General features: G+C 37.6%; 1 protein-coding gene across 1 annotated transcript; it reads left to right on the forward strand.

Moving 5' to 3' along the window:
* The first annotated feature begins 144 nt into the window (after nt 1–144).
* On the forward strand, nt 145–18,888 carry RAB11A (RAB11A, member RAS oncogene family). Its single transcript, XM_040493035.1, has 5 exons — nt 145–322; nt 7,158–7,353; nt 7,606–7,799; nt 8,804–8,884; nt 17,105–18,888. Exons 1-5 carry the CDS (start codon nt 283–285, stop codon nt 17,242–17,244), a joined length of 651 nt encoding a protein of 216 aa, XP_040348969.1. The 5' UTR covers nt 145–282; the 3' UTR covers nt 17,245–18,888.
* Nucleotides 18,889–22,949: the final 4,061 nt, after the last annotated feature.

The following is a 22,949-nucleotide window of genomic DNA, read 5'->3' on the forward strand; positions in this document are numbered from 1 at the left end:
CCAGAGCTCAGTTTCCCCTCTAAGCGTCTTGGAGGGGGCAGAATTTGAAGACGGACGCAAAGCTCCCGCGAACCGCCCTTCCTGGGCACAGGGGCGGAGCGCCACCTCCCGGAAGTACTTCCCCTTAGGGGCTGGGGCCTGCCGGAAGTGGCGTAGCGGCAGGGAGGGGTTCTTTACCCTGTCCGGCGGCTGAAGCTCGGCGTTCGGGTTACCCCTGCAGCGACGCCCCCTGGTCCCACCGATACCACTGCTGCTCCCGCCCCTTCGCTCCTCGGCCGCGCAATGGGCACCCGCGACGACGAGTACGACTATCTCTTCAAAGGTGAGGCCCTGGGCTCTCCCACTCTCTTCACCGAGTCCCCCGTTTGGGGGCCCGAGACACTCCCGGGGGACCCGCGTGCGGGCTGCCCCTGCCCTGAAATCGGCCTTCCTCAGCCCTTCCTCTCCGTGCGATTTGTTCTGCGGTCTCCCAGCTCAGTCCTTCTCCCCTCAGACGGGGAGCCCTCGGCACACGCCGGGCTCTTAGCGACCTCCCCTTAGGCCTTCACTATCCTCAGCGCCCCTCACCCTGTGTCCTTCTCGTGGCAGGCAGCTTTCTCCCCAGTCGTCTTCCTTCCCCGGTTCGGTGGCCCCTTGAAGGGGGCCGCCCCTCCCACCATCTATCTTTTCGGGTTTGGCGTCCCTCCCGCTCAGTATACACCCTTCTCGGCTCGCTCCTTTCCCGAGCCCGTCTGACCGGCCCTTCCCCTCGCTCACCTTTCTTTCGGCGCAGACTCCCACTACAGGTCTTTTTCTAATCTGCCCCCCTTTTCCCCTCGAGCGAGCCTCTCCTCTGCGTCTCCTCTCAGCCCCTCCCCTCGGACCGAAGCCTCTCTGAGCAGTTTTCTACCATCCCTGGGCCAGGCCATCGTTAAAATCTGAACGGGCCAGGGGCCCCCACCCCCACCCGCCCCACAGGTCTCGTGGTCAGTAACCTTCTCGCACTGCCCCCGGGATCGGTAGCTCTTTCTCTGCCTTTCCTCCCCAAATAATCAAGAGCTCTCCGACGTCTCCTGTGCGACCCCGAGGGTGGGGGGTAGGGCTAGAGGGATTGTCCATCACCCACGCGCGCACTTGTCGCAGTGACCCGGCAGACTGTTGTGACTTCCCATCTAGGCTTTTTTCCTCCTACCCTCCCTACCCAGCGGCAGCCAGCCCGGGATAACTCTATGGAGTCTGCTAGCGAGAAGGGGTTGCGGATGGGTGGTGGCTGTTATCCTTGCCAGACCTGAAGGCCCAGTTCCTGAGCAGGAAAGGTTGTGCGCTGCACAAATACTAGCTTGCTTTATCACTATGGACTGGTTGCTTCCTGCTGCAACACTGGGAGGATCCAACCTTTTGGTGTTTTTAGAACAGGAAGGGAAGAGTCTTAGTTGGCCACATACCTTTCCCAAAAGGTGGGGACTAGGGGGAAGTTGTGTGCTCTTTGGTGAAATTAAGTATGTAATACAAGATAGAGAAACATGTAGTGCCCTTGGACAAAACATATTGGAGGGTGGGAGTGGATGGAAAGAATTGCTTATTGGTTAGTCCAGAAAGAATCCTAGTAGTTTGTTGGGTTTTTTTAATCAACAAAACTAAAGGGTACGGTTTTCAATGAGAAACACAACTGTAAATGCTTTATTTTTGTTCATTGAATGCGTTCCCACTCAGATGCTCTTTCTCTGCCTCTGAATTAGGGCAGCCATCAAGTAGTATGCTGAACAAAGATCATTACCTGGGAGGAAGAAGCCATTGCTATTAAAGCTTTACAGTGGAGGGTGGAGTTTAAAAAGAGTGTTAAGCATGGTGATTGTTTCTGACCTTGCCATTGGGTGCTAAGAATGATTGACTAAAGGGAGCCGGAAACCTTTCTTTGCTTTACCAATACTTTGCAAATCTTATCACTGCTAACTCCTGGGCCAGAATATTCTGTTATATAGGGTGACTACATTCAGTGTTCACCCTCACTACCCCATGGTGGGAAAGTCATTAACGGAGGAGAGAGTACTTAATGCATTTGACAAATACAAAAAGGAAATGTTAGCATACTGTTAGCTGAAGGCATCTGAGGTCAAGTGAAATTACTTAGGTAGGTGAGACCTTAGAGACTAGTGTTTAGTCATTATCAGGTTTATTTCTTAAGGTACAAGGTGGTAGGCAGCTAGGTACCTTTAAAGTGATGAATTTAGAACAAGATAGACTAACAACACAGTATTTCTCCTGTTTGGTTTGGAGCTTGAGTGTTGTTTATAGAAGCCTTTTTTTTTTTTTTTTTCCACTAAGAATATTAAGTATCCTGGATTGGTTTAAGAGATTTTAGCTTAATTTTGAGATTAGACCATTCTTGTTAACAGTGATTGAGAGTATAGGGCTTACAGGCCTGGATTCAAATTCTGATTCAGGTCCTAAATTTGCTTTGTGGCCTTTGAACATCAGTTCCTTCCTCTATAAAAAGGAAATAATACCTACCTCTCAGGACTCTTTCCAGAATTCAATGAGACTGGTTATGAGGACTCAGTAAGGGATAATAATGTGAAGAAAATTACTGTGGTTCTTGTCAGCTTTTTGAACCTTAACTCTTTATAACAGCATTTAAGTATTACTAAAGAAACTGAAAAGTAGGAATTTGAGGTGCCTGGATGGCCCAGTTGGTTGAGTGTCCAACTCTTGATTTTGGCGCAGGCCATGATCCCAGGGTTGTGGGACTGGGTCCCGCTTCAAGGTTCCACGCTCAGTGCGGAGCCTGCTTAAGATTCTCTCCCTCTGTCCCTCTCCCCTGTTTGTTTCTCTCTTTAAAAGTTCCTTTTTTTTTTTTTTTTTAAGTATTTTATGTTTCTATGGGTTATGTTTTCATTTTGTTGTACGTTTTTGTACATTTTGCTGTTTAAGATAGGGTGTTTAAAAATTTTGCTGAGAAGAATTTCCACTTTTTTTTAAAGCTCTTACAGGATATGAGTCATTTAAAAAAAAACTTTAGTGCTGATTATTTAGCCAATTTTTTAATTTACACAATTATATTTTAAAGCAAAGCAGCAATATCACTTTAAAATGGTATCATTCTACAGAGATTATTCACCAAGATGAGCTACAGCTCTCCATTTGGAAGATCGCATACATAGCACACTTAATATTTGAGGGAAATAGAAGTTCGTAACTCTGACCAATTGAAAATGAAGGTATATTTTGATTAGTAAGCGATGTAGTGGTCCAAATGGGAATGAAAATTGGGGAGAGCAGGGCAGTTACTCTACATTACGTATTCGTTCTTGAACATTAGTTAAGTTCAACAATGAGACTTTGGGTGTCGGGGGGGGTTATTTTACTGTTTAAAACGACATTTTACTTTAAAAGCTTTATTTAATTGTACAGGTATTTATATACAATGTGGTTATGGCCTGTGGGACACATAAGTGAGCATCAATCATGGTTCCTATTGGTGTTGAAGACACCAATTCAAAGTCACATTTTTTGCAAATATTTAGATACATCATTTTCTTTTCAATCTAGTTGAAGGTCAGTAGTAATTAACCATCAGCTGATTGTCAGTGGAAAAGATCATAGGAACTTTGCTGTCTTGCATCTTGGTAGTTTTTCTTTCACAACTTTTGGTTGAGCAACTCACAATCTGCTGAATCTGGAAAAACTTGTCTAGACTAAAGCCTTATTGACTTATTGAATGCATTTTATTTTCAAGACTCTTTCAGTGAAGTAGGACCATGAATATAGCTGAAAGAGTAGAAAAGTCTCCCAAGTTTATTTATAAAAATCAGAATGAAAATTATCAGTTAACCATTTTAGATGATAACATTTAGATCTGATGCTCTGTGATTGATTTTTCCAATTAAATCTTAGTCTAGTACATTAGTTTGCAAGAGTGTGTAAAACTAAATGTGGTTGAAGAGGTGGAACTTTTTATTAAATAATGGATAATTAATATGTATATTCTGCTTTTATGGCATTTAGCCTAATATTTGATATATTATGAACCAAATTTAATATTAGGTATTATAATGATACTTAAAATTCAGCAGGTGAGGTTGACCAAGTGGTAATAAATATCACTAGGTTATTTTAGAAATGTTATAGGTCTCTAATATACAGATGCTGTTATTTATGTTTATATTATTATACACACATACATACTTTTACCTAAGGTACTAGTTAAGGAAAACAGGAAAGTCACTGCAGATTCCTTTCTTTGAACTATAGGATGTGATCATATAGTTCACATTTTTAAAAAGCAATTAAAGGGGCGCCTGGGTGGCTTGGTCGGTTGGGCGTCCGACTTCGGCTCAGGTCATGATCTCACGGTCCGTGAGTTCGAGCCCCGCGTCGGGCTCTGTGCTGACAGCTCAGAGCCTGGAGCCTGTTTCAGATTCTGTGTCTCCCTCTCTCTCTGCTCCTCCCCTGTTCATGCTCTGTCTCTCTCTGTCTCAAAAAAATAAATAAACGTTAAAAAGCAATTAAATATTGTCATCCTAATGAGAGAAGCTATTTTGATTAGAAACTGAGTCCATGAATTAATTAATTTACTTATTTTTGGTTTATTTTTTCAGTCATAGCCTGTAAATTCTCTTAGGTTGTTCAGGTAATGTATTCCATTCTGGTCTGTTTATTTTTTTAGTGACCTTATATGTAACCCTTCTTGGTTTGATTTTTCATTTGGTAACTGAATAGAACCAGCTTTCCTTATTTTGTCATCTCTCAGCACTTCTTGGCAGTGCTGTTATTACAGAACCAATATCTTTTGGTGTCATTCAAGATATAATCCTTTAACAAGTTGTTAGTCTTTTAAATCTGGCAACTCTGTCCATGTCTAGCGGAGGTAATTATTTTATACTGTATAAAGCATTCTTCATGAGTCTTGAATTATTTTTAGATAAGAGTGCAATTTTTTATAATGTTAAAATGAATTGGTTACATTGAAGGGGAAAATGCCTTCACTGTCTTTATGCTGAGGTGGGGAGATAATGAGTATAATCATTAGTTAACATGGCGGTCAAAAGGGAAGAAACCAAAATTTGAAAGTTCTAGAGGTTTTGTGGGAGGGAGAAGGTGTTCTTTGAGCGAGTTATGTATTTAATTTTCCAAAGGCTTTGTCATGCTTTTGTCTAGTTTTGTCATGCTAGATGTCTTGCTCTTTGGCTTTAAGCTGGCTCCTGAATTACTGATTGACATCTGAGTGTCTGTAAAAGTAGAAATGTTTTAACTTTTTGGTTTTTTTCCCTTCTTCCTTATTCCCACCTCAAGTGAGGCTTTTACACCTCTGTGCTAGTGTGGGGCCAGAAATGATTGAAAGAGATTCCTCAGCAGAACATTAGGTCTCTTGCCCTAAGAGGCAACACTGAGTGTATCCAATTAATAGGGTAGAGTACATCGCTGAAACTGGATTTGACCTCATCTCCAGAAAGGTGCACCTTGGAAACTAACATAACCAGCCATCCTATAAAACTGGAAGTGCGTTGTTTTTATATGTTATGTTCATGACCTTAACATCTTTCCTGGTGTTAGAAATTAGAGCGTTTGCTATAATATCTGTGTTTGTCACAATACCTTTGACATCTCTAATTGACTATATAGCTAGAAATTACCGGTTGTACTGCATGGAGTTATTGCCACCTGCATGATTTCTTGCTGAATCAGCTAATAGAGGAAGTCAGAAAGATATGCATTTGATAATGTACCCCATCCAAGACTGTCCAGAGGCCAGCTTACATCCCTTCTTGTGGCAAGGAAGGAATGCGTAATAGACTCTCTTTGCCCTCTGACCAGAGTGCAGTGTTCTCACAGTTTTTACCTCCTTCTCTCTACTCCTCTGCCCCCCAATCTCAGTCTCTTTAGGAAGATATGGTCTTATTCCTTGGTGTTATTCTCATGTTTGATTTTCTAGTCCTGGTGAGTAAATCAGTTACCTAGTAAGAAGAAGCATTACTAGTCAACAGTAGAAATAAGTATTTTTTTTGAAATGCTGATAACGTTTTTTTCCTTTGTAAAAATTTTCAGTTCATGTTCTGTAAACCTGTGAATGTGTTTTGTTCTTAAATGCTTTAAAACAGGTTAACTGCCTGTTTTATTATTTATGAAAAAGATTTTTTTTGTAAGTTTATTTATTTTGAGAGAGTGAGAGAGCAGGAGGAGGGGAGGGGCAGAGAGAGAGGGGGGGAGACAGAATCTGAAGCAGGCTCTGCGCTCGAACTCACGAACCATAAGATCATGGCCTAAGCCGAATCAAGAGTCAGACACTTAACTGACTGAGCCACCCAGGTGCCCCCTTTGTATGAAATTCTTAAGTATAACATTGCCTTGGGTGAAAAAAAAAATCTCCATATATTTAGTTAGTAAATAAACTGTCTCCTATAGTGATCATAGGAAATAAATTCATCTAAACCAAACTTGTTTTTAAAAAATTCTTAAGTCATAAGAGTAAGTGTGTGCCCCCATTGCTTTGGCTTTTACTCAGAGGAAGTCCAGAATTCTTAGCTTCCTAGGGCCCCTGTTAAACTTAATTGGAATGTCTGTGTTTGTAGGGGTCTCTAGCTTCTGGCCCATGTGATAAATGCAACTATGAAAAATTCTTTGTAGTTTCTGTAATCTGGGTGGCAGAGTATATAAACCTCATGCCTCATATGGTAAATGTGTTTCATTTTGCCTGGGTGTGAGTCCTGAGATCACACCTAGTCTTTGATGAAATTAGAACACTTTCATTCTTTCCCTCCTTTCTACTAACATCCTTTGTTGCTTTCCTGTATGATACACTTTAATATCACAAATTGTTTATTTGGTGTAGGATTTATCTTTCAAGCTACTACCTCCTATAATAGTAAGGTTGGTATCACATTGATGGTAATTAATCAATGCCTAGCAGACTTATGATTAAAAATTGCATGTGTAAGGCAGGATACTGTATCTGTGCTAAGCAGATGATGTGTGCAAGTTATTATGTAGGTAGAAATAGGTTAAAAAGAATAAATTGGTTTTATTGATTGGTAACAGGTCAGGAATATGGGCTTTTGCCCTCTCCCCCGCCCCCATTCGTTTTAAAATATCTGATGCTCTTTTTTGCTTTAAAGCATGGTGTTATTTTGAATATGTCTGCCTCATTTATCTGACACTGAGTTCTTTGTCTTTTTAATCAGTTGTCCTTATTGGAGATTCTGGTGTTGGAAAGAGTAACCTCTTGTCTCGATTTACTCGAAATGAGTTTAATCTCGAAAGCAAGAGCACCATTGGAGTAGAGTTTGCAACAAGAAGCATCCAGGTTGATGGGAAAACAATCAAGGCACAGATATGGGACACAGCAGGGCAAGAGCGATACCGAGCTATAACATCAGCGTAAGTCTCATAGTTTTTAAGTTCTGAGAAATAGACTGAATTAGCTGACTTTTGGTATTGGAAAAGATAACTGGTTTTTTTTGTTTTTGTTTTTGTTTTTTTTCTTCTTTTAAGAATTCTAGTATAAGGATTTTGAAATTTATTTATAAATGTCCTTTTAAAAATATATAATCCACAAATTTAGTTCTTCACGGTGTTCCCTTCCGTCTTGCAGTTTTTTTCTAATAGTTAAATACATGTTTTTGTTTTCAGATACTATCGTGGAGCTGTAGGTGCCTTATTGGTTTATGACATTGCTAAACATCTCACATATGAAAATGTAGAACGATGGCTGAAAGAACTGAGAGATCATGCTGATAGTAACATTGTTATCATGCTTGTGGGCAATAAGAGTGATTTGCGTCATCTCAGGGCAGTACCTACAGATGAAGCAAGAGCTTTTGCAGGTTAGTGATATGAATTTCATGATATTATAGTGATTCTGTATTTCTTACTGTACGTCTTGCAGTTTTGAAACTTTTCCAGTGTGGGTAATCGCTTACAATAGTTTCAGGAAAGCAAACATCAGTGCTCAGCAAGGATTGTTGTTCTGAAAGTTAATGATGACTGTATGGCTCTTTTGCTTAACCTTGAGTCATTAAAACATTGTATTTTGAGTTTTGCTGCCAAAAGTTGACTATAAATCCGATTTTTTTTCCTGACCCTGGAAGGAATAGATGATACCTGTCAGTTTATTTTATGCTTCTTGTTTTTTTTCTATTATGTCTGTGTTTTACCAAAGCTGCTCTATATGGGTGTGAAAAGTAGTGGCCCAGGGAGTGTCAAGGACCGATAGAGAATGTGGCTGTTTAGTAGGAGTTATAACTTTTCTGGCTTTAGTGGAGGATCTGCCTGTTTCTTCTGTTCCAGTAGGGACAGCCTATCGGAAGGCAACATTATTCACTCTTGGCTAGTGAAGGTTGTGACTGTTTCCCAGTGATTAGGCTGTGAATAAAGGTTTTTGTAATAGTTTTTCAGTTTTACAGGCAAGAAGCTTTATTTCAAATAATATAGTTCCAGAATTTTAAGTGAATAAATACATACCTATCCATGTTTATATCATAATTATGTGGTTGATGGGGAGAAGGACAGTAAGGGATGGAAATAATGGAGTATTTGATAAGTTTACTACCTTTTGAGTAGTGTCACTCATTGCCATTCATTGGTAGTAGATAGATGTAACAAGTGTTTATTTTAATTAAGGAGCCAGTGAAAATTTCTCACTGTTATTTTAATCTGCTAAAGTAAAGTAGAATGGTGTCCTTACGACTTAAGGGGTTGGGGAGGTCTTGGGTTTTACAAAATTTTATTATTTCCTTTTTGAGTTTGAATGTATTACATCTCTTGTGTAAAATTTGACAAGACTGAAGTTTTTCTCTCTCCCCACTCCTTGCCCCCCCCCGCCCCCCAGAAAAGAATGGTTTGTCATTCATTGAGACTTCTGCTCTAGACTCTACAAATGTAGAAGCTGCTTTTCAGACAATTCTGACAGGTAAGACTTGAATTTTTACAGTACACTAGTGGGAATTGGAAGTTTTATGAATGTAAACAAATTAGAAAACTATATATCACACTATCTAAGAATGACTCATTTAAGAGCTGCTATAGCAAGAACTGTTTAGAGTACAAAATTAGTTAACCCTTGCGTGCTGAGCTTTAATCCTAATTCATTTGGTTTATATTGGGAAAAGTACTTTGGAAATAATTTGTTCACTTCTGTTATTACTTCATTCCAGATATTCTGTACTTTGTGGTCACAAGCACAAAGTAACGGTTAAAGTAATCCTTAAATTTTCATAAGATGAATATTGAAATCATGGCTATGGAGGGGCACCTGGGTGGTTCAGTCAGTTAAAGGTTGGACTCTTTGATTTCGGCTCAGGTCATGATTCTGCTTCATGAGTTTGAGCCCTGAGTCAGACTCAGCACTGACAGTGAGGCGTCTGCTTGGGATTCTCTCTCTCTGCCTCCTTCTCTGCCCCTCCCCCACTCATATGCACATGTTCCTGTGCACATGGGCGTGTGCATGCTCGCTCTCTCTCTCTGTCAAATAAATCAATAAATAAATAACCTGAAATCCTGGCTATGGAAAGCTATAAATGCCCTTTGAAATTCAGTAAAGAAAATCTTGCTTGGTTCTGATATGTTATAGAAGCAGCTAGGGAAAACTATACTTTTTTTTTTTTAACATTTTTTACATATTTATTTATTTTTGGGAGAGAGAGAGACACTGAGCGTGAGCAGGGGAGGAGCAGAGAGAGAAGGAGACTCAGAATTGAAGCAGGCTCTAGGCTCTGAGCTGTCAGCACAGAGCCTGATGCAGGGCCCGAACCCACAAACCACGAGATTGTGACCTGAGCCAAAGTCAGATGCTTAACCGACTGATCCACCTAGGTGCCCTGGGAAAAATACATTCTTAAAAATTTAAATGAAAAAACAGTAACATTCTCCTGTTATAGAAGAAGCAAGGTGTCATCTTGTGGAGAAAATCAGCAAGTGACTGCATATGGAAAAGTTTAAATACGTAGTGGGAAAAGAACAAAGTTCATGCTGTTCTAGAATGTAGATGTGCAGACAGGTCAACCATGGGGATTTCAAGAAGGCATTGTATTTGTGTTGACTTACATTTACTCTGACTTTATTAGAATGACCAAATTTATCAGCAAGTTTAATCTTAATCCTGTAATAAGTATTTTGGTTGTTTTAAAGTACTTTAAAATTATATATTAACATTATTATTTTTTCAAATTTTTTGTTGAGAGAGAGAAAGCAGGCATGCAGGTGCCTGCGAGCAGGGGAGGGGCAGAGAGAGAGGGAGACACAGAATCTGAAGCAGGCTCCAGGCTCTGAGCTGTCAGCACAGAGCCCGACGTGGGGCTTGATCTCATGAACCTTGAGATCATGACCTGAGCTGAAGTCAGATGCTTGACTGAGCCACCCAGGCTCTCCGGGATTCACAGATTTTAACTTGTAAATGTCTTATTTTATATTGGAAATATGTAGGGAATAAACCCAAGAACTTAAGAGCATGGACTTGGAAGCCTTACTTGGGTTTTAGTCCTGGCTCCTTCACTTACCAATGGCTCTGTAAGCTTAGGCAGGTTACTTAATCATTTCTAGGCCTTAAATTTTGGGGAATTTTGTTTTTGTTTATTTGAGAGAGGGCTTATATTTATAAATAAATACCTTGTGATATGATTTGACTTGGCTGTTATGTTGTGACTTAAAGGTTTTTGTCTCTATAACCCACAGAGAAGACACTGTCACTTGAGACATCTGTAGACTCCAAAAATGAGTACATGACTTCATACATGTTAAAATACTTAGCTATCCCTGGTACAGAGTGGACATTTGATGAATTAGTAGCTAATAGCAGTTAAAGCATGAAAATGAACTTAATTAAAAATAAACTAGATATTGATAATTTACATACCTATCTTATTAGAATTCTTCTCTGTTATCAGAAAAATAGTAACTAACAGAACTGGTGCCAAGTTTGGATAAATAGTCTTTGGACCACAGTAGCTTTCCTTTAGAATCTTCTTTGTGTCAAGTTTCATTACAGACTGTTAGAAGCAAGGAAGAATTGACTAAATATGCAGTGTGTTTGCAAATCCCACTTTCCCTTACAACCGCTTGTGTGGATTCTATTAAATCAATATGTAGAGTACTAAATTTAGACCCAGGAGTTACAGGTTTTTACTTTTTATCACTTTGTTCCCACTCCCTGTGTAACTAGTCACTGAACTAGTCACTGGACCTCCCTGGTCCTCAGATTCACAGTGTCTTAAATAATGAGTGAGTTAAATCATTTTGAGGGTCTGTGAGTCTCTTAAGGCCTCTGAAAACCTCACTTTTTTTAGTCCTTGTTGAAATAGTTTTTATGTCCCATCACATCTCTGCATTCTAGCCCATTCTGATCTCAGTTTCTAGCCTATTCTGATACTAAGTGAAAATGAGACCATCTTCAGTTCACTATTTTATGTGTCATTTTGCAACGTTTAATTTAATGATCCACTCAAACATGAGCTAAGTAATCAGTAAGTATGGTATATACTTAAAATTGAACTGTTTTGTCCTTAAAGATGAAGGACATTTGGCTATTTTTCTTAAAGTTCACTCTAGATTTAACATTTGTTATTGCTTGATTAATGTTGCTTGAAAGCAAACAAGACTTTGACTTACTACCATTTTTTCTCTTTATATTCACTATTTTCTCAGCTTCCTCCATAAATCTTAAGTATTAATCTGTGGGATCGGAGGTCACTGCATATGGCAGCAGACATCTCTTGTTTTGCATGTGTTAGGATGTTTGTTCTAAACTTTTCTTCGCTTTATACCAGTAGGAGTATTAATAAGAGAAGACAGGGAGGGGGAAAAAAAACCAACAGGAAAGACCACAGTAATCTCCTTAGGTTTAATTCTGCCTTGAATGTTAACAGCATTAAGGGAACATTTACATTGTATTTTGATGTTGCTGGAAGAAAAAAATAGTTTTTTTCATTTTTAAGGTGAAAAATTAATTAGATGTTGGAAAACTTACCTACATTAATACTCCAGAGTTAATTGTGTTGCTTGTTTAGAATAAATTCATGGCATTTTTGACATCCACAGATTTGACAGTAACTCCATGACAATTTTACTGATAGAATTTTTTAGAGGTAGTTAGCTAGTACTTGAGTGAACCTGATGGATTGCCTAGCCTTTGCATTGCAGTGCAGTTTTCTTCCTTCATCCTCAAGTTTATTAAGGGATGTTTTTAATTTATATTTTCCATACTCTTATTTTTTCATTCAACTTTGAATTTGATAATTTCAGACTGAAGAGTTGCAGTAGTAGTGCAAAGAATTTGCGGATACCCTTCACCCATGTTTCCCAAATGTTGGTATTTTATCATATCTGCTTTATTCTTTCTCTTGCTGTATGCATTTTTTTTCTTGTATCAGTGTGTATTTCTTAAAGACAAGAATGTTCTCTCTCATAACCATAGTGCACTTGTAAAAAATCAGAGAGGTAGGTAGTAATCCACATCAGTGTTTAACTGCAGACCTTATGCAGATTTTTCCAATTGTTCCAATTATGTCCTTAATTAGCACAAGAAATTCTGGGATCACATCATGCATTGCATTCAGCTGTCCTAGCTCTTTCATCTCCTCTAATCAGGAAAAGATCCTTAGTCTTTCTTTTGTTTATTGACATTTTTTTGAAGGGTACAGGCCATTTATTTTGTAGTGTCCCTCATTTTGGGTTTGTCTCATGTTCACTCATAATTGAACTCAGATTATGCACTTTCAGCAGGAACACCACAAAAGTGCTCTTAGTGCATCCATCAGAAGGTCATGATATTGGTTTGTTGTATTTATTACTGGTAATGTTAACTCTGATCACTTGGTTAAAGTGATAACTGCAAGGTTTCTCCAAGTAATTAGTTAGTCCAAGTCATCTTTTTAATTAAAGATGGTTAAAGTAGTGAGAATCATTTAAGGTGTAGTATCTTTGTTCTTGGCATGTGGCAACCTTTTAAATACATCATTGTATCAAATCACTTTTCTGACGTTCAAGAAAATTAATGGTTAGCAGTGGGTTTGAAGACGACCTATCGAATTCTGACCAAGGCTATAGTGAGTGAAACAACTCAGGCTTCTGTTATTTTCACAATTTTTGGATGGCCCAGAGAACTTTTAACTCTTTTTGTTCCCTAATTTGGAACAATTGCATTTAACTTCGGTAGAGTTTACTTGGCAACTAGCTCCATACTTTCATTAGGATAGAAATAAACATGTGTCCTTTTTTTTTTAGTTATATTTATTTATTTTTGAGAGAGAGAGTGTGAGCAAGGGAGGGGCAGAGAGGGAAACACAGAATCCAAGCAGGCTCCAGGCTCTGAGCTGTCAGCACAGAGCCCCATGTGGGGCTCGAACTCATGGACCATGAGATCATGACCTGAGCCAAAGTCGGACACCCAACCGACTGAACCACCCAGGCGCCTCAAGCATGTGTCTTTTTAATTTAACTTTACCTGGTTATATTTAAAACTATGTTACATTAATATTTTATCTTCTATTTAGATCTATGAGAGATCCTAATACAAGAACGACACAGAATAGTTCCTTTTCTTTTTAACTTTGCCTATCCTTGGGACATCTTGAAAAGGGACTGCACAGGAATTGGTGTATCACATACATTTGGTTCTAAAGGAGAACATGCCCTTGAAAGAGGAAAATATTTGCATCTGGTTTAGCAGGTTATTAGTCCTGTTTCTGTTTCCACTTAACCTCTAATCAGATACCAGGTGGAAGGTATCTGCTTCCTATTTTCTTATCAAGGTTTCTTTTAAGTGACACACCCAGCCACAGGAGATGTTAAATACATTACTTGAGTAGCATCTTAGTGCCCGTTTCTTTTACTTTTTTGATCCACACTTTCCTATTGATTGCTTTGGCATTTTCATTAGTGGATGTCTTTTTGGTGACTGGAACAAATGTAGCCCTAATCCATTTTTACAAAACTGTACAGTAGTACTTGCAGACCAGTTATACAGTACTGCTCAAATTGCTTGCTTTGGAATGAGACCTCTTTAATATTTAACTTAATGTTCTCTGAGAACTCTGCCTTGTCCTCTCTTACAGTGTTTGCTTTTCATGTAAGAGCCTGCAAAAGATTTTTTTGTTTTGGTTCCTCTAACTTAATCTTCCAAACGACATGTAAAGAAGTTAAAATTTGTAGAGGGTCCCATTTAATAATTTGCACTTGAGAAAGAAGAGCCATCCGGTTTGGGATAAGAGAAAACAAAGAAAGAATGAATGAGTAGTGTAGTTTTATAGTAAGTTGATGATTGTTTTTATTCCTTAGGCACTAGCCTGATTGGATGAGTGTCTTTCCCTTTGCCCTTGACACACTCCAGTTCCGTCTCTTTGCAATGAAAAGAATCTAAATGAATTAGACTACATATCCTGTTTTTGTTTTTTAATTCTAGTCAGTAGGCTTTCTTTATTGCAGTGTTTTTCCCTTGATCCTTCTTCAGCTTTGAACCACTGTCAACTTTGTGAAACACAAATTTTAGTGCCTTCCCCTCCCCACAAAAAAGTAAGAAAAGGTACATTATAACTGTCAGCATTTTTGCTAGTTTACATACTCAGTTGACTACAGCTTGCTGTTTTTCAACTTTAGGGAAATTAGTTCTTAATTTGGAGGAACTTACTCATTTAACACATTTCTTCCTCTTTAACTTTTTGTTATGGAAAGTTTCCAATATACCAAAATCAGGACAGTATCATGACTTCCCATGTAGCCACCAACAGCCATCCGTTCATGACCAGTCTTTCTTCCACCTCTTCCCTCCCTTATTATTTTGAAACCAATCCCAGATATTATATCATTTCATTTGTAAACATTTCATGATGTGTATATCTAAAAGATTAGGACTTAAGCTCAAAATAGCAAAACTAGTAAAAAATTGGCGGTATGTCTTATTATCATCTTTATCCAAACAATATTACAATATTCTGTTTCAATTTTTTTTTTTTTTTTTACAGTTCAAATTAGAATCCAATCAAATGATGTTCCTATTTGGTTGACATGTCTTGGAGCATTTTGAAAATATAATTCTACTTTTCTCTTTTTTACCCTATAACTTTATAATTTAAAAATATTCAAGTATTATAGAAATAATACAGTGAAAACCTTAAACCTTTCATCTTCAATCACTTTGCCACATTTGGCTTATTTCTACATGTGTGTATATACTCTTTTTCCTCTTTGCTCAATCTTCGGAAAATAAATTGTAGACATTGTGGCACTTTACAAGTAAATAAATACTGGAGCATTTTATCTTCTAAGTATAAGACATTCTATATAATCAGTACGATATATTCAAGTAACAAATTTCTTGAATATAATATATGATACTGTGATTATGTAGAATAATTCCTTGAGTATATGGTATTTTGATTATGTAGAATGCCAAGTATAATACATGGTATTGTGACTATGTAGAATGCCTTGTGCTTGGGAGATATGGTGTTAGCTTATGTGCAGTTCATATTCCTGTTTCTTCAAGTATACTAATAATGTCCTTTATAGATTTGGTTTTTACATTTTAAATGTCATTTTGGTCAAAGGTCGCACATTGATGGAATTGTTTTCTATCTGGGGCATTATTAAATACAGTAACTACTGGGCACAGGTTGTTATTGAGCACTTGAAATATGACTAGTGGACTGAGAAATTGGTTTTTAAATTTAATTCAATTAAAAAATTTTTTAAAAATATTAAAGAGAGAGAGAGAATGAGTGGGGGTGGGGTAGAGAGAGAGGGAGACACAGAATCTGAAGCAGGCTTACAGGTTCCTAGCTGTCAGCACAGAGCCAGACTCGGGGCTCGAATTCATGAACCATGAGATCATGATCTGAACCAAAGTCGGATGCTTAACTGACTGAACCACCCATGTGCCCCAAATTTTATTTAAATATGTGACTACTGTATTGGACACTGCAGATGCAGAACATTTATCCCCATCTTTTAAAGTATTTTATAACAACAAAGTTTTTGAAGACTCTTGGCCAGTTTACTTGTGGGATGTCCCTTAGTCTGGATTTATCTAATTGTTTTCTCAGGATAAATTCATTTTAAACATTTTTGGCAGTAATACACAGGTATCCTTCATAGGAATGCACTGTGTCTTTCGTAGTACATCATAATAGGAGATAGATCATGTCAGTTTGTCCCATTTTTAGAATTCTCTTACCTTTTGAGGTTTTTGTTTTTGTCTTGAGAGAATAAAGATAAGTAAGATACATTCTCTGTTTGTAAGGAATTTATAATTTAGTCAGAGTGAAATACTTTTAGGCAGTGCAATATATGACCGAATAAAATGAGTTAAAGATACTTGGTGTAGAGGAATTTCATAACATTTATTGGACCAAAAAGTTGCTTATTAAATTGTTAAGCCCCTACTATATGCCATATGCTGGAGATACAGAAATGAATAAGGTAGACACAGTGTCTATACAGAGTTTAATGTTTAGTGGAAGAGGTAGACACAGATTTTCTTTTCTTTCTTTCTTTCTTTCTTTCTTTCTTTCTTTCTTTTTTTTTTTTTTAAGTTTGGGTAAGTGTCATATAAGATCTTAAGTTGCTTGTTAATAATTACTTCATTACAATTTAACTTTAGTTCAGGAGACCGTGATAAACGTCATCTTTCTCTCCTTTCCAAGAGTCCTTGGGATTTTGGCATGTTGGTGAAGTTGTGTTCTTCCCTACACAGCCAAGAAAAATACTAATGTGTCTCATAGTGCAGATTTATTTTTATTTTTCTGTGGTACAGTGTAATGCTATGTAGGGTTTCTTGATAAGGGTAGACTGAAAATACTCTCATAGTTTAATATTTATTATTTATTTTTTTTCTCTCATGGCTTAATTTACATCTAAGCCCATAAACTATGTAATCTCTTTAAAACAAGATTTATTTAATTGACTGGTGAACGGGAAAACCAGTTTTTCTCTTCTTACTCTTCGAGAAATTGTTAAAATAATGGATTGACTCTAATCAGTGGCTATTTGAAAATAAAACTTAAATTTATACATTCTTTGGCCAAGTTTGTTTGCAGTCTTTTTCTGCAAATCTATTTTCTACCTCTGTGTACTTACTTTTATATCAACTATTAATGAGTCTATTCACAGTGAGTATTGCTGGATTTTCTTCTTTTTTCAGAGATCTACCGCATTGTTTCCCAGAAGCAAATGTCAGACAGACGTGAAAATGACATGTCTCCAAGCAACAACGTGGTTCCTATTCATGTTCCACCAACCACTGAAAACAAGCCAAAGGTGCAGTGCTGTCAGAACATATAAGGCGTTTCTCTTCTCCCCTAGAAGGCTGTGTATAGTCCATTTCCCAGGTCTGAGATTTAAATATATTTGTAATTCTTGTGGTCACTTTGTGTTTTATTACTTCCTCATACTTATGAATTTTTTCATGTCTTAAGTCTTTTGATTTTAGCTTTATAAAATCATCCACTTGTCCCAAATGACTGCAGCTTTTTTTTCATGCTATGGCTTCACTAGCCTTAGTTTAATAAACTGAATGTTTCGATTCCTCAGTTATTGTTTACTTTTCATCATGGAAGCCTGTCACTGTAGGACATAATAGAACTTGATCGCTTGAAGCTCAGACCTATTGGTCTTGATCAAATCAAACTAAGAAGACCTTAGAAGAAATAAGCTATCATTTTGCCACAGAGCAGCGAATAATGAGCAGCTTATAATTCATACACTCTTCTCTCAATGCAGTGTATATTTCCACAAATCTAAGAATTGCCCTATAAACACAGCAAGATTTTGAGAGCTTGAAAATTTTCCATTATTCTGGAAGTCAATTTCTAAAATGCCTTAATAGGGTTAAGTAGTTTAGTAAATTTTGTTTTTTAATTTTTGTAAGCATCAAAGTTGATTAGAGAGGGGGGACACTTTTTTCTGGACAAGAATTATCTTAATAAACATGAAAGACTGTTCTATGGTTTCAGTAGCAGTGTGGTTATGGAGCCATATGTTCAACAACGCTGCCTGGCAGGCTGGGAACTCGAGAGACTGGTGGAGTTCCATCTGAGATGCCTCTGTTGCAGTGATCAGGCAGCCCAAATCACTGGGCCTACCTGTTTTCCCAGCAGTAGGTTATGTGGCCTTTTATTGCTCAGGCAATAACTGGTTTAATGCTGTTAGTATCAAATTGTGAAGTGTTAATTTTGTCTTAAAACCCTCCAGTAAATGAAACGCAACGTAGTTTTATCACAATATCTATCAGCAGGCATGGATAATTATTTTAACAATGTTGATGTTGAGTTTGCAATATATTATGGAATACAGTCCAGTTAAATTTCTGGTTTCAGTATGTCTAGGAATACAGTGAGAGGTTAATTTCTGCTCAAGTGGTACCAGTTAAAGGCATGTATTCTTTTAGTACGTAGTACCTTGAGTTTAAATAGAATGTATTTAGGCATTATACCAACCTGAAATACTTTTTCCCACTACATTATTGAAATCAATGGAGCAACTAGTTTCCCATTTAGAAATGTGCACACTAATACTGAGTTTTCCTTTCTTGTGGATAATATTAAGCACTTACTCTGCAGTGTTCTGAAAGTTGTGTCAACTGAAGTGATACTATTCAGGATGGTGGAATATCCCCCAAATACAAAAATATATATGTGTGTGGGCTTGCATAGATTACTATGTTTCATAGTTAATCAGTCTTTTGCAGTGCTTATGATGTGTGGGGCACACGGAAGGCATTGCTGTGGTCAGTCTTTTTGGTTTTCTTCTGTAGCCATTTATTTTAGTGTATTGGTTGGTTATGAAGATACTATTATCTATTTGTAAATCGCTACTTTGTATTTTATGCATGCTCTGTAACTTGATTTATTTTTATCTTTATTTTATTTTTTAGTTATTGATTTGGAATATATTCACATTCTAATAAACAGTTATAGGGGGACTATTCTTTATGTTGTCAGATTACATTTTTCCTTTGAGTGCTTTGGATGCAGCCATGGAATATTTGATTCTGATGAGTAAGAGCATAGGTCCTTGCATTACAGAGTAAACACTGAATTGGAGGCATCATTGTATGAATTCAGCTTTGATTTTAGACATAGAATGCAATTATGCTTTTCTTGGAAAAGGTATCACCAAAAACATTAGGGAGGTAGTCTTTGTATTTTCATTTATAACAGTGTCACCAGACCCAGGAAGAGGCATTTACTCAAAATTGGTAGTAAATCTTTCACAAAATTATTTAAGAGAAGGAAACCGTAGGTAGTGAATTGAAAATCAATAACTGAATTTTATCAAGTATAGACTTAATGTTGCCTTGGGCATGGTTGGATCTTGGGAGAATTCCAACGACCCTTTAAGTAGTAGTAGAAAATGTCTTTGCATCTTAACAGTGTCTTCATTCTGAATAGTATCTCAGGAGACAAACTGTCTCAAGTAAGAAACATTAAGTTTTAAATTACTATGAGAGTTTAGGGCTCAAGGCAGTTTAGAAGAGTTTTGCTGCTTGACCCTGCTTTTCAGTTATTTTAACTTGGAATTTTTTTTTTTTTAACCTATTCTCCTGGAAAGTCAGTTAGCCCTCCTGATTTAAACTTGTATGTCATTGTTCTTAAGTGTTATCTGTGCTATCTATGATTTTTCTTTAATTGTGGTTGTAACTCTGTAAGGGTATCTTTAGCCATTGCATTGTGTATGCTAAATTCTAATTCTAAGAAGGGGTGCTAGCTGGTGATTTGTGCCAGGGGTCTTTTAAGTTCTGAAAGGTTATGCAGAAAAGTTAGACCTCTTGAGTTTAGATTGCCCATCAGAGCTAGTCATATTTATTTCATCATTGGGAAAATGAACATCTTAAATTTTGTCCTCAGTGATACTTGTATTTTCAAAATACAGATACTCTCAGTGGTTTGATTGTTGTCCTGATTTCTTCCATCTACCTTAAAGAGGAAAACAAAACTTTTTAGACAGTTTTGGCCAGTACCAGAAGCAGAATAAGTCAAAGGCTGGGTTGATAATTAAGAACTTAATCTAGCCTGTTAGGTTTTAATTAATGGAGTGGTGTGTGTGTGTGTGTGTGTGTGTGTGTGTGTGTGTGTGCGCGCGCGCGCGCGCGTGTGTGTGCGTGCGCACGCTTAAACACAGGAGGAAAATAGAGATTGGTTGTTTGAAGTCTCACAAACATTTTAAGCCTGAAAAAAATTCAAAACAAAATCTGAATTTTGTATAAGAACTGTGCATGGCGTGCATTACTTGTGTGGGGAAAAAAAAATGAACAAAGACCCTGAAAGGACCGTCTTCCACCACATGCTTTAATGGGTTAGCATAATAGGCTAGTGCTAAAATTAGGAGGGCTGATTTTTGTTATCCTGTTGGGTCCGTGCTGATGCCACACCCTTTCTGGGATTTGACAGGCCACCTTTTCCACTCACCTAAATGATATGCCAAATAAACTGAAGTTGTCATGCTAATGTTTTAAAGAATGGTTGTGTTTCCTCAAGCTATAGGAGGCTGAGGGTAACAATGAAATAAAAAATGCTAGTATCATCACAGCTTCTATAAAGGAGATCATAGGCTGAGAAATAATTTTAATTGAAGGGTTAATTTCACTGAAAATTGAATTGGAGGATAGAGAAGGAACATCTGAAAGGACACTTATATATGTGATATTGGGCATATATTAGAAAGTATGCTAAAAGTGGCAGGTGTACTAGAGCAGTGGACTGAGGGACAAAAACTAGGATTCTAGTCGCAGCTCTTTAAGTTTTAATCTCTGAGCCTCACCTTCTTCCCATTAGTGAGAGGAATAGGTTAGATTATTCCTGGGGTTTATCCCAGCTCCAGTTCAGTTTTTTTATGAATGAACTCTTCAGGTGGTAGAGTCAAAGTATTATACATTTGAACGTAAATTTAATAGATAAGTAAAAAATCACTTTGCCAAATGTTTTTGGTCTTAACAATAAGTTGATTAAAATGTTATCATTATTTCCATGTTAACCTCATTCAGTGAGATGAAAACTTTCAGAACATTTGCAAAATGACTGTGGTTTTCTATCATAAGTGTCAGAGTACCATATGTGCTAAGGGGCATGGGGGTGGGGAGCACATGATGGGCTGCTATGTCACTTGTAAATTGAGAACTGCTTATATTGGCTTTTACTGTTAAAGTTCTGCTGGCTTTTCATATATACCTTTTAAAATATATTCATGTCTGAGAGAGAGAACTTGTAAAAACATTTTGTGTTTAATTTTTTAGTATTATCTCTTGAAGGAATCTATAAGAAGGTAGAGCAGTCCACAGTACTAGCTATCCAATAGAAACCAATAATTAAGTCCAAGGATACAGGTTTTTATGGCAAAATACACATAACATGAATGGCATTATTTGGCTGTTAGTTTAATAGTCCAAATATTAAGCATAGAATTGATAGGTCCCAGCATAGGCGTCATATTTGCTGCTAACTACTCTTACCAGTACAGAGTAGTGGTGAAAATCAGTAGCCAGCCAATAGGATTCCTTTTCTGTCTTTGAGTCAGTGGGACTTGCCTCTTACTCCCATCCCAATAAAATGAGTAAGTATTGCTTGTAGACCCATTTCCCTTGACAACTTCCATTCTCAGCATACTGTTTTCTCAGATCCTTGTCTTATCTTTAAGTTGACCATGGTTTTAGTCTATGCCAAAGCATTTCATCACACGGCCCTAAGAATATGATAGGAGAAGGTCATGCCTGACATGGGACATCTGGAAAGCCCCAAGAAGCAAGACTGTTTCTGCAGGCTATCTTTGATAGGAGACCAACTCTGGAGGAGCTGTTAGGATCATCAGTTACTGGTTTTGGTTTACATTTAAGTGGGTGCCTAAATAACAGTACTTTGTAATATCTCAGGTCCCTGTGCTTTCTCTTATCCAAGGCTCTGGAGGGCCATCTGCTGGGCTAGACAATGGCTTGGGAGGTAGAAGCTGGAATGAGGAGGAAATCTCACAACTTGTTGCTACACACTAGAGCTTCCATCTGCTGTGGGTTTGGATTGGACCACTGCTTTCTAGTTCTGCAAATCAGGGAAGAAAATGTATAATCGGTACCCTACTAATCCCTAGGGCCCTCCATTTATCTCTGCCCTTTTCTAGTTGCAAAAGCATAAGATTCATAAGTGTGGGAATGTACTTTGTTCATACTTCTATTCCTAATATCTGTCCCTTCTACTATTCCATGTCAGAACAATAAAGAAGGAACATCTAAAAGAGTGAGGGGGCTAATCCTAGGATTCATTCTAGTTTCGCTTGGGAGCTATAGTTTGAAAGTTACCATTCAGGCTAAAAATGTTTTAATTAAAAGTTGTATAAAATTGTGATTGGTATGATTATAATACAGCATTTATATAAAGTATAAATTATAGTATAATGAATCCCTGTGTACCCATCCATCCCTTCTGAGAAAGATTTTTCTATCTCCTGTTGTCACATACTAATTAAATGGGCCTCTTCTGCCTTCCGTCCAGTTAGATGAATGGCTCATAGAATGTATCATTCTTGAATCTTCTGTGTTGAGTGTACAACCTGCAGCCTTTGGTTATCACTTAGGGTATTGGGTAGTATTCTGAGCCTTGTAAGTCATAATCTAATATTACTGTTCTCAGTAAATACCTTTGTTAGCCTTAAAACTCTTGATGTTTTGTCTTTCACTGAGAAGTCAAGCTCCAGCCCTTGAGAATTGTCTTAGGAAGATCATTTCTGAATGGTCTTAGTCTCTAACAAAAATGTATTATTCTTGGTTAAACATTTTATTCAGTGGGAATAACTTCTGAGTGTCATGTAAGCCTTGGGAACTGATAAGTTGAAAGCTTTTACTTTGACTTAAATAGGATTATGTACAAACTTTGAAACTATGAAGGAAGAATTTTAAACTTTTGAAAGCATTCAGTAAGCTATTTTTTTAGCATCTGTGTTTTACTACAAAATTAATCCTGCTGCCTCTTTACCAGTTAGGTCACAAGGTTGTTTTAAAAGGT

Source organism: Herpailurus yagouaroundi, unplaced genomic scaffold (genome assembly GCF_014898765.1).
Source record: "Herpailurus yagouaroundi ecotype Mexico unplaced genomic scaffold, PumYag 184, whole genome shotgun sequence".
NCBI classification, from domain to species: Eukaryota; Metazoa; Chordata; class Mammalia; order Carnivora; family Felidae; genus Herpailurus; species Herpailurus yagouaroundi.